This window comes from Loxodonta africana, chromosome 18 (genome assembly GCF_030014295.1).
Source record: "Loxodonta africana isolate mLoxAfr1 chromosome 18, mLoxAfr1.hap2, whole genome shotgun sequence".
NCBI classification, from domain to species: Eukaryota; Metazoa; Chordata; class Mammalia; order Proboscidea; family Elephantidae; genus Loxodonta; species Loxodonta africana.
Genome location: NC_087359.1, coordinates 30201917 through 30214441, shown reverse-complemented (window position 1 = coordinate 30214441; position 12525 = coordinate 30201917). Strand labels below are relative to the sequence as shown.

The window sequence follows — 12525 nt, the reverse complement described above, 5'->3', positions numbered from 1 at the left end:
ATCAATAACTGAGCCTTAATTTTTATACTTTCATTTTATCCCTGGTTTAAAAAATTCCCTCCCCATTTTCACCATTATGATCCTATTGTCTCTCACCTAAACTACTACCCAATAGATCCCTAATTAATATCTCATGTTTCTCTTTATCCCTTCAAATCATATTATATAATCCCCTCTCCTTTTACAGTACTAACCATAGTCTATCTGCCTTAGTTATTTGTCTTTCATGGGTTCTCTTATAATTTATTACAAGGTTTCTGAGGATAGGGAATTAGATTTTCTCATTTTTATATTACTTCTTTTCTGTTTTCAAGTAGCCCCACCCCCTTGCTTTGCTTACAATGTAACAAAGTTAGGCACTTCTATTACTAATTCTTAAAATTCCATTGAATCGTGTGAATTATTTAGTTAGAAAATAGGTAGACAAATATTGGTTTAAGCAAAGATAATCTATTCAGGGGGAAATATTCTGGAAATGTGAGATGTGATCCTTTGTTATGAAAAGCCTCTTTACTATTATTTCAATTACAATTATATCTCCTTTTAACTTTAGCAAAAGGAAAATTCCTTCAAACACGTCGATAAGTTGGAAAGGCTGATTTTTATGAGTCATGATCTGATTGACAGACCATAAAATAGAAAATTTAAAACAAAATTAGCTGAGATTAGCTATATATATATAGACATATACATCTAAATAGATATAAATGTATAAATGATGTAAGAGCAAATGAGGGAAGAAGTCAGGTATGGAATTATAATCTAGTCTGGGACATAAAATCTCTAATTATTCAATAGAGAAATTAAAAGGGACAAAAGATTTAAGAAAATTAAACTCCTGAGGGTTCTCAAAGTTCAGACTTTTTTTTTTTAAACTAAAATGAGGGTTTTACACAAAGCCCACCAAGGAGTTTCCCAAAAAATTAGGGTAAAAAAATTACTTAGATGGTATTGGGAAGAAATAGGTTAATTTAAGTACCAGATTTAGTATCAGCTATGTCCTGAAGAGAGAAGTCTCATGTGCTATACCAAACCCATTGCTGTCGAGTTGATTCTGACTCATAGCGACTTTATAGGACAGAGCAGAAGTGCCTCACAGGGTTTCCAAAGAGCGGCTGGTAGATTCAAGCTGCTGACCTTTTGGTTAGCAGCCAAATGCTTAACCACTGTGCCATAATAGACAAAAAGACCAATAAAATGTCAACCATAAATACTGGAGATAAATAAGAAAACATGCCTTAGCTACAATTACAACAGGTATGTATCTAGATTATTGCAATGCAACTTGGTCACAAGACAGGCATACGATGGCTAAAATAAAAAGTTGGTTTTGGATCAGGGTTGTCCTCCTTTGGAAACTCATCCTTTTTATCCTTATGTTGAATAAAAATAACTCATTCTTATTCCTCTTAAAAAAGAAAGAAATTACTTCGACTTTTTTCTTCTTCGTGGATAAAACCAAAACCAAAACCAAACCCTTTGCCGTCAAGTCGATTCTGACTCAGAGAACCTAAAGGACAGAGCAGAACTGCCCCACAGAGTTTCCAAGCAGCATCTGGTGGATTTGAACTGCTGATCTTTTGGTTAGCAACCATAGCTCTTAACCACACTGCCACCAGGGTTTCTGCTTTATCATAACACACACACACACACACACACCCCTTTCTAAAAACCTGATTCAACTGCACCTTCAAAAACTTTAAAATAATTTTATTTAGAAATAATAACACATACATGGGGGTTTTTAACACATACATGGCATTTTTGTGATTTTAACACTTTACTTTTTTAAACTTCATTTTGAAATCATTTTACATTCACACAGAAGTTGCAAAAATAGTACAGAGTTCCCATGTACTCTACACCCAGGTTCCCCCAATGGTAACATGTAACATAACCAAAATACAATTATCAAAACTGGGAAGTTGACATTACTACATTACTATGAAGTAAACTACAGCCCTATTCAGATTTCAGAAGTTTTTACATGCACTCATTTGTGCGTGTATGTGTATAGCTTTATGAAATTTTATAGCATGTACAGATTTGTATAACCACTACCATAATCAGGATACAGAACTGCTGCAACACCCCAAACTCCTTCAGGTTACCCTTTATATGCTCACCACAACTCTAACCCCTTAACAACCACTCATCTGTTCTCCATCACTATACTTTTTTCATTTCAAGAATGTTATATAAATGGGATCATACAGTATGTAAACTTTTGAAATAGGCTTTTTTCACTTACCAAAATTCTCTTATTGCATGTATGAACAGTTTATTCCCCTTTAATGTTGAGATACGGATATAACAATTATCTATTTATTCATCAAAGGACATCTGGATTGTTTCTAGTTTTTTGCTCTCACAAATAAAGCTGGTATGAACATTCATGTACAGGAATCATTTTACATTCCTACCAGCAATGTATGAGGGACTCCTTTGCTCTGCATCCCGTACTGTCAGTAATTTTTATTTTAGCCATTTTATATAAATTTTTTTATTTTTTTTATTTTTTAGTAGTGGTATAAGGAGCCCTGGTGATGCAGTGGTTAAGCACTCAGCTGCTAACTGAAAGGTCAGCAGTTTGAATCCACCAGGTGCTCCACTGGAGAAAGATATAGCAGTCTGCTTCTGTAAAGATTTACAGCCTTGGAAATCCTAAGGGGCAGTTCTACTCTGTCCTACAGGGTCACTGTGCATCGGAATTTACTTAAGGGCAGTGGGTTTGGTTTTGGTTTAGTAGGAGTGTAGTGGTATAAGCACTTGGTGCTATAAATTTCCCTCTAGGCACTCTTTTAGGTACATTCCAGTGTTTAATACGTTGTGTTTTCCTTTTCATTCAGTTCAATGTATTTTTTAATTTCTTGTAAGACTTCTTCTTTGATCTATGAATTATTTACAAGTGTATTGTTTAATTTCCAAGTGTTTGTAGATTTTACTGTATGGCTTTTTATCACCTAACCCAACTCTTTTAAACAAAGAATAATATTTATAATACTTAATTTTAGTCAATATTTTAAAAGTAAAAGGATATGGTACTCTTTAAGAATTAATATTTCTACAACATTCCTCTCATAAAATTTTGCCAACTTCTTTCATCAATCTCCCCCTACTCCCTCATTTTTATATTATCACTCCCCTCAAATAATTTACATCCCTCAAACATTTACCTTTCCTTTGGAAGTCACGCAACAGATATGAAATGTCAAATTTCACTTTTTCTACAAAGTCTTTCCTAGTTATCATCTTACCTCTCATCTTATCCATTACCCAGGTAAAGCTGATTATCATCTCATTTGTGTCCCTCAAAATACTGTCAAAACTTTATCACATCACTTTCATTGTAACAATAAAAACTTACAAATTTTATTTACTGCTTCTCTTCTCTTATCCTACTATAAACCCTAAAGGGCAGGCACTGTACATAATTTATTTTTATATTTCCAGCACCAGGCACTGGGTCTAGCCAAAGGTTCTCCAACAAATGACAAGAAGAATCACAGTTGCATGAACTAAATTCATTACTCCCAGATCTCCAGATACATGAAGATATATTTTATTTCACTATTCTTCTCAAAAGAGCAGTGTCAATAGCTAGACGTGCCTCTACCAGTCTGAAGATAAGTCCCAAAATTCAGCCAAATAATTTATTCTGTTCAAAAAGATATTTTCAAGGTTTCTTTAAAAACCACTATGCAAACTGGTCTCAGTTTATCTTAAAACAGATGCTATTCTGCTTCTCTAGACAGGCAGCACTCAATCATTTCTCCTATGACACACAACAGATGACATTTATACATGTGATGCACTCCCACAGCACAACTAAAAACTAGTTTTTTTTTACAGCACAGTCATGAACAATTCCTTTTATGCTAATTGTTACCCTCTACTTCCCCAACTCAAAAAGTATTTCAGAACGAAAACAAGTGAGAATAATGTTATTATAATGATAACTAACTCTGGACTCACTCTTACTTATTTTTGTAAAAAGTAACTTATTTGCAAACTCACTATTATTTCAACTACCATGGTAGGCAATTTCTTGTGACATACCTCAAAATCATTATGACATACCAGATAAGAGCTGGTATTACAGAAACTTGTATTCAAGCCTCTTGCTAAGGAGTAACAGTGATATTTAACACTAGAGAAAAAACGTCTGTGATTCTTGTTCCTCAGTGAGTCACATAAAGCTATTTTCCTCACCCAAGGGAAAAACCCAGTATTATGTGCATTCAGTTGTTAGGCCATGCTGCTATAGCCATTATCATTAAGATTAATGGAGAATCAAAAACGTGACCAACATCTTTAGAACAGATTTAACAACAGCATGGGACCAGAAAAGTGTGTACCTACTTAGCCACATGCTATTTGATAAACAGGGACCAACATAGGTATTTTAAATTAAAGACCTTATAATATTGCAAACTATTTTCTGTCAGTTTGTATCATTCTTACTTACCAATATACATGTCCCAACAATGAAAGAGTAAAGCAAGCTGAATCACCAAACTCGGTAACAATATCATCATGGCTTTTCTGCTTATTTAACACTCCACCAGATAAGATCTGTTCCCCTTCTGCAAGCCTTTAAAACATAAATTTACACATTTTAAAAATCAATACAAAGCACTGAGTGTAAAGATATCCTTCATTACCAGCGTACTTCTAATTATGGAGATAAAGTAAAAAGTCTACGATACTTTTAGGAAAGCTGTAAACATGCATTTAGAATCATTTAGGAGAATGGGAATTTATCATCTTAAAATTCCAGTATTGCTTTTAAAAACAGAACCAGTTAAATTTAGCTTTTGTATGTATAAATCTAGTCTGAGTATTCATTACTTAAAAAAAAAACTAAAACAAACCCAGTGCCGTCAGGTCGATTCCGACTCATAGCGACCCTATAGGACAGAGTAGAACTGCCCCATAGAGTTTCCAAGGAGCGCCTGGTGGATTTGAACTGCAGACCCTTTGGTTAGCAGCCGTAGCACTTAACTACTACGCCACCAGGGTTTCCACTCATTACTTATGTCAAAAGAAATGGAAGAGGACTAATATACTGGGGGGAAAAGATATGAATGGTTCTTCATTTTAAAATGTGGTGGTCCTCCTTAGTTCTATAATTTCTTGATATAGGAATCTGTAAGCACATTAAACAAGACCAACATATCTTAATTAAAAATTACATACTCAACGAATTCAGTCATTTTTAAGTCTTAAGTCTAAGATTTTTATAACTAAAACTTGTGTAGTACTTTCATCTCTTTTTATCTGTCAATCACCTTTTCTTGACAGAAAATCATAAACTTGTTCTCCAAATCTAAAAATTTGTCTGATTTCATTACATACTTTCAGTACATCAGAATTTGTAATAATTTGTATTTAAAGTTTTTGATTAAAAAAATTATGTGGAAAAAAAACCTGAAGTAAGTTTATACAGCCTATCCTGAACAGAAAAGGTGACATATAAGGTTCTTTTCCCTTTAGTGGGACTTAAAAAAATGTAAATATTTATAAATGGGATAAGAACATCTAACAAAAATTGGCTTGAGAAACTGAAAGATTAAAGTATATTTTTAAATTTTAAAGCATTAGCATCTGTATTTTAATGTTAAACTTCTCAGAAATTTTATAGATAGTGATAGTTTAGCTAGCTTTATCTTAAAAGTCATCAATTAGTCACTGGACAAATACAAATTATTTTTAATTTTTTGTGAGGTTTATTTGTATCCCCTCACTGTAAACCTATAAACTAAATACAGTTATAGGCTTTTACAAACTCCTGTTTAATAACTTTTACCATTATTCCATCTCACACGGGATGGAAAAGAGTTGAACAATCAAACCAAGCCTGTTGCCATCGAGTCTATTCCGACTCACAGTGACCCTACAGGACAGAGTAGAACTGACCCATAGGGTTTCCAAGGAGTGGCTGGTGGATTTGAACTGCCGATCTTTTGGTCAGCAGCCAAGCTCTTAACCACTATGACACCAAGGCTTCAGTTTAAGAACAAAACTATATTTCTAGCTGCCTATTTCGTTATAGGGACAGCTGACTTGGTTTAGTTGTAACATGCAACAGAAATGCTCTCTTGAAATTGTCCCACTGGTTCCCAAAAAGAATGATCTCTCCTTTTTTTTTTTTTATTATGCTTTAGGTGGAAGTTTACAGTTCTAGTTTCTCATTAAAAAATTTATATACATATTGTTTTGTGACATTGGCTGCACTCCTCAAAAAGTGGCAGTATGTTCCCCCTTGTCACCCCGGGTTCCCTGGGTCCATTTGTTCAGTTCCTGTTCCTTCCTGCCTTCCTGTCCTGCTTTTGGACAGCAGTTGCCCATCTGGTCTCCTATATTTGACTGAACTAAGAAGCATGTTCCTCACCTGTGTTATTTTTTGTTTTATAGGCCTACCTAATCTTTGTCTGAAAAGTGGGCTTTGTGAATAGTTTCAGTTCTGGGTTAGCAGAGTGTCCAGGGGCCATAGTCTAGGGGGTTCCTCTAGTCTCAGACCAGTAAGTCTGGTCTTTTTTTGGGAATTTGAATTCTGTTCTGCATTTTTCTCCTACCCTGCCCAGGACCAAACGGAATGATCTTGAAAGGAAATTTCTAATTACACAACCACCCAGAAACTGCCAAGGGTGCATTAATCTCAGATGAACTGGTAGGTACGCAGGCTTATTCCAACTGGTCTAACACTGAAAGCAAAGGAAAGGAAACATCATTTGTGATCGTTTTAGATTTTAGGAACTGATGAGAATTAGTTATGTTTCTCCAGAGTTAAATTATAACAATGAAATCTCTCCATAACAAAAAGAATGCCATAGGCAACAGTGTAAACATTTCAAACGTTAATGAAATAGACAAATCCTTACTACCAAAAAAGAGGGGGTGGGGGAAGGGAGACAATTGGAGTTTAATCTGTCCAAAGAATTTTTATCCCAAAATCCTACAGTGTAAGTAGAACAAAATTAGCTAGAAAAGTTTTAAAAACTTACTTGCTGAGATCAACACAACATTTTGCAAGCAGGTATTTACATTGCGGTGTAGTACAACTGTGTCCTTTCAAGAGTCTGTATGCTTTATATGCCTTTCCTGAGCGGTAATAACAGGTTGCCAGTAAAAACAAGGCTTCTTCGGAGTGTACTAAGAACACATATATATAAAAAGAAAAGTTGGCTATTATTCAGTATGTTCAGTGGTAATCATAATTTATCTGGCAGTGAACAAGTTTAACATAAAAAGAAAATTAAGTATCTTATTTAACACAAAACAATTATTTAATTCAAACTTGAATTAAAGAGGAATACTTTGCTGATAGGAAAGTTTGTTACCAATTCCTGATTACCTTCTCCCTACAAGGAAATAATAGAAAGTAGACACTCATGGTTTTCTATGTAAGTACTTAAAAAAAGCAGAACACATACACACACCTTTCTGTCCATAAGTATATTTAGTCCTTAAAAATACTTTGTAAATTCGATGTTTCTCTTCCCATTTTAAAGACAAGGAAAATTATATGCAGAATAACTTCTTACCCAAGATCAAATGGCTAATGAATATCTGTGTTGGGATTCTCTCTTATATCACTTTGCTGTTTTTTCTCTCTTATAGCAGATTTAGGTGCGCTATATATGGAATTCTTAAGAGAAAGGCAAATGGGTGATAAGAAACTAATGAAATTGAGAAATTATTTCAAGAATTTGGCTTACAGAAGATCCAACCCTTTAAATTCTTTGTTAGCCTCAAGCTCTGTTGGATATCTTTCCCCCAAACACAGGAACTACCAGGAGTGGCATAGGAGGCCACCAAAGAAGAAAAGAGGTATATCTAGCATAGCAACTCCGATGAACTGATATTGTCAGCCTAGAGCAGTGTATTGACAAAAACTCTGAGGCAGGTTCAGTGGGAAAGAGAAACGATGGATTAGTGATGTCCACTATGGTTGCAAGTTAGAGGAGTGGCAGTATTTGCTGTCCTCGGTAAAGCAGAATCAGAGCAGATCTGCCACTTACTGATCATGGACAACAAGCTCTCTGCTGAGTTAACTGGACAAAAGGTAATTTCTGGTAGAACTGATTACACCCTTTGACTCGGAAATTTCATTTTAGAATATACAACTCAAGGAAATGACTCAAAACAAAACAAACCAAACCAAAAAGCTGTACACAATTATCCATATCAGCTTCTTACAAAGAGAATTACAATAATTTTAGGACAGAAACAAAACATATGTTAATAGTAAATAATGTTTACTGAGCATTTATTACAATGCCGGAAGGCTGTGCTAAGGTGCTTTAAATACATTATCTCATTTAGTTCTTCAACTGATTCTATGAGGAAAATCTGAAATAGAGATTAGGTAATTTATGCAAGGTTTCACAGCTATACAATTAACTGACCAGATTAGGGTTTGGACTAAGGCGACAGGCTAAATCCATGCTCTTAGTCACAGAACATAAACTCTATTCTAATGAAAAACTTGGAAAAAACACCTAAAGATTGGAAAATGATTAAGTAAACTCTGTAATTATTAAAAGTAACATATAAGGGAGCAACAGGTAAAGTTTTTATGAACTAGTGGCAATCAAAGAAAAAAACAGAATAAGCATGCAATTATAACTAAGAACAGTGAGGATCAAAAGAATGCCTAGAATCTTGTTATAGTCATAAAACATGATGACATTCCATATATTTTACCCTTCATTTATAGCTCTACAGCAATGAATAGATTGCATACCTTCTGCATACAGTCTTTCTGCAAGGAAAACTGCATCTCGGTATGCATAGTGGTTTAGTGCTTGCCATATAGCAGCCTGTAAAGAAAGAAAAAGAACATAAACTTGTTGTCCGCCATGGAGTAGATTCTGACTCACAGCAACCCTACAGGATAGAGGAGAGCTGCCCCATACGATTTCCTAGGCTGTAATCTTTACGGAAGCAGACTGTCACATCTTTCTCCCGTGGAGCCTCTGGTGGGTTCAAACCGCCAACCTTGTGGTTTGCAAGTTAACTATTGCGCCACCAGGGCTCCCTGAATATAAATATACATACATATATATTTTCAAGGTAACTCCTAGCATACCCAACCCACTGCCGTCGAGTCAATTGCGACTCATAGCAACCCTATAGGACAGAGTAGAACTGCCCCATGAGGTTTCCAGCTCGACGGCACTGGGTTTTTGGGAACACCTAGCATACAGTCTTGTATATCCCTATTCAAGTGATAAAACCCTGATGCCCACAGTCCAAACTCCTTCGTGTGTTAGACAAGGCTCTTTACACCATGGCTTCTAATGTATCTGAATTGACTCACTCAACTCTCCGTGGACTTTCAGGCCTCTGTGCCTTTGTAGGAAACCCTGATGGCATAGTGGTTAAGTGCTACAGCTGCTAACCAAAGGGTTGGCAGTTTGAATCCACCAGGTGCTCCTTGGAAACTCTATGGGGGCAGTTCTACTCTGTCCTATAGGGTCACTATGAGTCGGAATTGACTCGATAGCACTGGGTTTTGGGTGCCTTTGTACATGCTTTTCCTTCTTTGGGGAATGTGAGCTTCTCTTCTCATCCCCTTATAACTTGCTCATCCTTAGAAGACCCAATTTAAATAACATCTAATCCATAAAGTCTTCCAGGGGTGATCTCTAGCTTTTTTTTTTTTAATATACTTCTAGTGGAACACTCATATGATATTGCACTTATTTCTTTACGGGTCTGCCTACCCCACTAAACTACAGGCTCTTAAAGCAGTGGGTTCTCAACCACTTTTCACGATACACATAAGGGACATGTTTAAATGTGTGTCACTCTCCCACACAAAGTTCCCCATCTATTAGCTTTAATTGCACCCTATTGTTACCCACTCAAGGATGCATATTGTAATGCAAATGGAAGTGAAGTTATCAGAGAAATAATCTTTAACCTATTAGAATATATTTTTCTTTTTTAAAATTATGAATTATATACAGTATATACCATATGGAAGTACTCTTTAGATAAAAATAAGAAAAAACATTCATATCCATGTAGTCACTACTCAGCTCAAGAAGAAAAATACCTTCAAAGCCCCCATATGCCCCTACTTGGTCACGTAACTTCTCTCTGTGCCCGAAAAGGAAATCACCACCCTGGTTTTGATAAGCTTTCTTTTGGTGTTCTTTACAATTTTTATACATTTGTATGTTTCATCCTCAAGCAATATAACTTTTAGTTTTCTGTGTTTTGAACTTTAGAAACAGTGGTGCAATGAGCATTCTTGTATTTGTCTCTTGGAGCACATGTGTAAGAATCTCCTCAGACTAGGATTGATACTTAGGAATGGAATTACAGGGTTGTTGAGCATGCACATGTTCATCTTTACCAGGTAATATCAAATCATTGTCTAACATCATTGGCTTAACTTACACTCCACCAACAATGTGTAAGAGTTCCCATCATTACACAACCTTACCTACGCTATTGTCAAACTTTTTAATTTCTACAAATCCGATGGATGCAAAATGCTTATCTCATGCTTTTAATCAACATTTCTCTGAATACTAAAATGAAGCTAAACATCTTTTCATGTGTTCACTGGTATTTTATTTTATTTCATGTTCGTTGGTCTTCTAGAAAATGACTGTTCATGTTGCATATATTTACTGACCCTTTTGTAGAAATTCTTTTTATATCCCATACCAGAGTCACCAGACTATGGCACGTGGACCAAATCTGTCCTGCTGTCTATTTTTGTATGAGCCACATCCATTCATTTACATACTATCTATGGCTGTTTGAACATTATGAGAACAGAGTCAAGTCCTTGCAACAGAGACTAATCATTACCACATTTCTTTTTTTAAATTACGTTTATTATATATTACATTCATGTATACACACACACACACTTTTTAATGTTTACTCAGCACTTTTAGGAGCACTAAACCAGGAGAGGACTTTTGATTTAAATATTATAATTAATAATACTAATAGCAATGAGTTTGGGGTTTTTGATTATTGTCTAAACAGCCTATATTGTATAAAATCTCAAAAATGTTTGACTTGACCATTCCCATCCAGAAAAAGGGAAAGAAAGACGAGAATTGAATCTTCCTTTCAAGTAAACTAACACAGGCAGTATTTCTTTCTCACAGATCCAATGTTAGTGTTCCTAAACTATTCATCTCCAGTCACTTCAAAGAACTATCTAAAAGTTTGTCACTCGAAGTATGGTCCTGCGAGCAGTTAACACTGGTATCAACTGGGAGATTTCTAGAAGGGAAGAATCCTAGACCCCACCCCAGACCTAGCAAATCAGGGTCTGCAGTTTCACAGGATCTCCAGGTGACCCGTGTCTATTGTACAGTTTGAGAACCACTGATTTAAAAGATTTATTCTAATTAAAAACCTCCTGGTTCAACTGAATCCCAGAGTCAAAGAGGTTAAGTGTCTCATCCAATGTTAGTAAAATAATTTCTACACCTTCAGGTCATGTCTCTTTGCTTTAAAAGAAAGGCTTAAATCACTCAAATTCAAAGGCCTCTCATTAGTAGGACTTCATGTTCCTTCTGGGTTTTAATCCAGCTCTTATGCCTGTTAAAACATCCTACATATTAATGGTAAATAATCATGAAACCATCCCCTTTGACAATCTATCCAAACGAGGTTGGGTTACAAGGAAATCTCCCTTTGGTCTGAAACTTAATATAACTCTCATTTCCCTCTCTCCCAATATTTTCAGAAGTAGTTGACATATCCTGTAAAATGATCCCAGCAGTGTACATCAAAATATGATAGTTTCTAGGCTGCCCTAAATCAGAAAAGTCCTGGAACTTCCAGATATTTATAGGCTCTGTACTAAAGATAAATTGCTGCCAAAAATCCTGATTTATCACAACACCCCCCTCAACTCATAATTTCCAGAAGACAAAGGGGTTCATATAATTGTAATTTTGCCACGGTTCAGTTTTCTGTCAGTTGCCATAGATGGTTCTTTCTGGAACACCTCCATACAAATTCATTCCATGATGCCCCTCAATTTTACAGAAAAGAACACTTAGAATACTAAAATATACCACATTAAAAAGATTCATTAGTAATCTCAAGATTCTTCCTGTTATATGGGGAATAAAGAGGATAGGAAGAGAAAAAAGCAGAGGGTCACTAACGAGCAACAGGACCTGTTAAGGTTTGTTTGATGACCATGATTCTTCTTCAATTTGAGCCACCTAAATATAAATATAAAAGGTACCAAGCAAGCTGTGCTAAAGAGCCAGAACCCCCAATAAAATGTTCTACCATATATGCTACTGCTGACTCTTCAGAGACCATTAGCCAAGGGATCTGAGGTTCTTACACCTTACCTAAGAATAATGGTTTGTTGGCTACTTCGGATACCACTGTCTGTGGTAGATATCAACAACATACTTAGCTATTTAAAGTATAAAGGTATACAATTATTGGGGAAGAAATCTAGGGAATATATATTAAAGCTTTTACCTAGCATAAAGATTTTTTTTCCCTTCCATTGGAGGGCTC

The 12525-nt window shown here is 35.5% G+C and overlaps 1 protein-coding gene across 12 annotated transcripts in view; it reads right to left on the bottom strand.

The window, feature by feature from the left end:
* Window positions 1–12525, bottom strand: part of CDC27 (cell division cycle 27) — a 63786-nt gene that overhangs the window by 39607 nt on the left and 11654 nt on the right. For 6 of the 12 annotated variants that reach the window (XR_010318330.1, XM_064270978.1, XM_064270972.1 and 3 more), the window contains exons 2-4: window positions 8750–8825; window positions 7008–7169; window positions 4469–4594 (exon numbers count right to left, since the gene is read on the bottom strand). Coding sequence is in view for 11 of the 12 variants with exons in the window: in XM_064270978.1 (XP_064127048.1) it covers window positions 4469–4594; window positions 7008–7169; window positions 8750–8825 (364 nt within the window). In the remaining variant the exon portion in view is untranslated. The remainder of the gene's footprint in view (window positions 1–4468; window positions 4595–7007; window positions 7170–8749; window positions 8826–12525) is intronic. The other 6 variants (XM_064270975.1, XM_064270976.1, XM_010594540.3 and 3 more) reach the window with 1 other exon arrangement.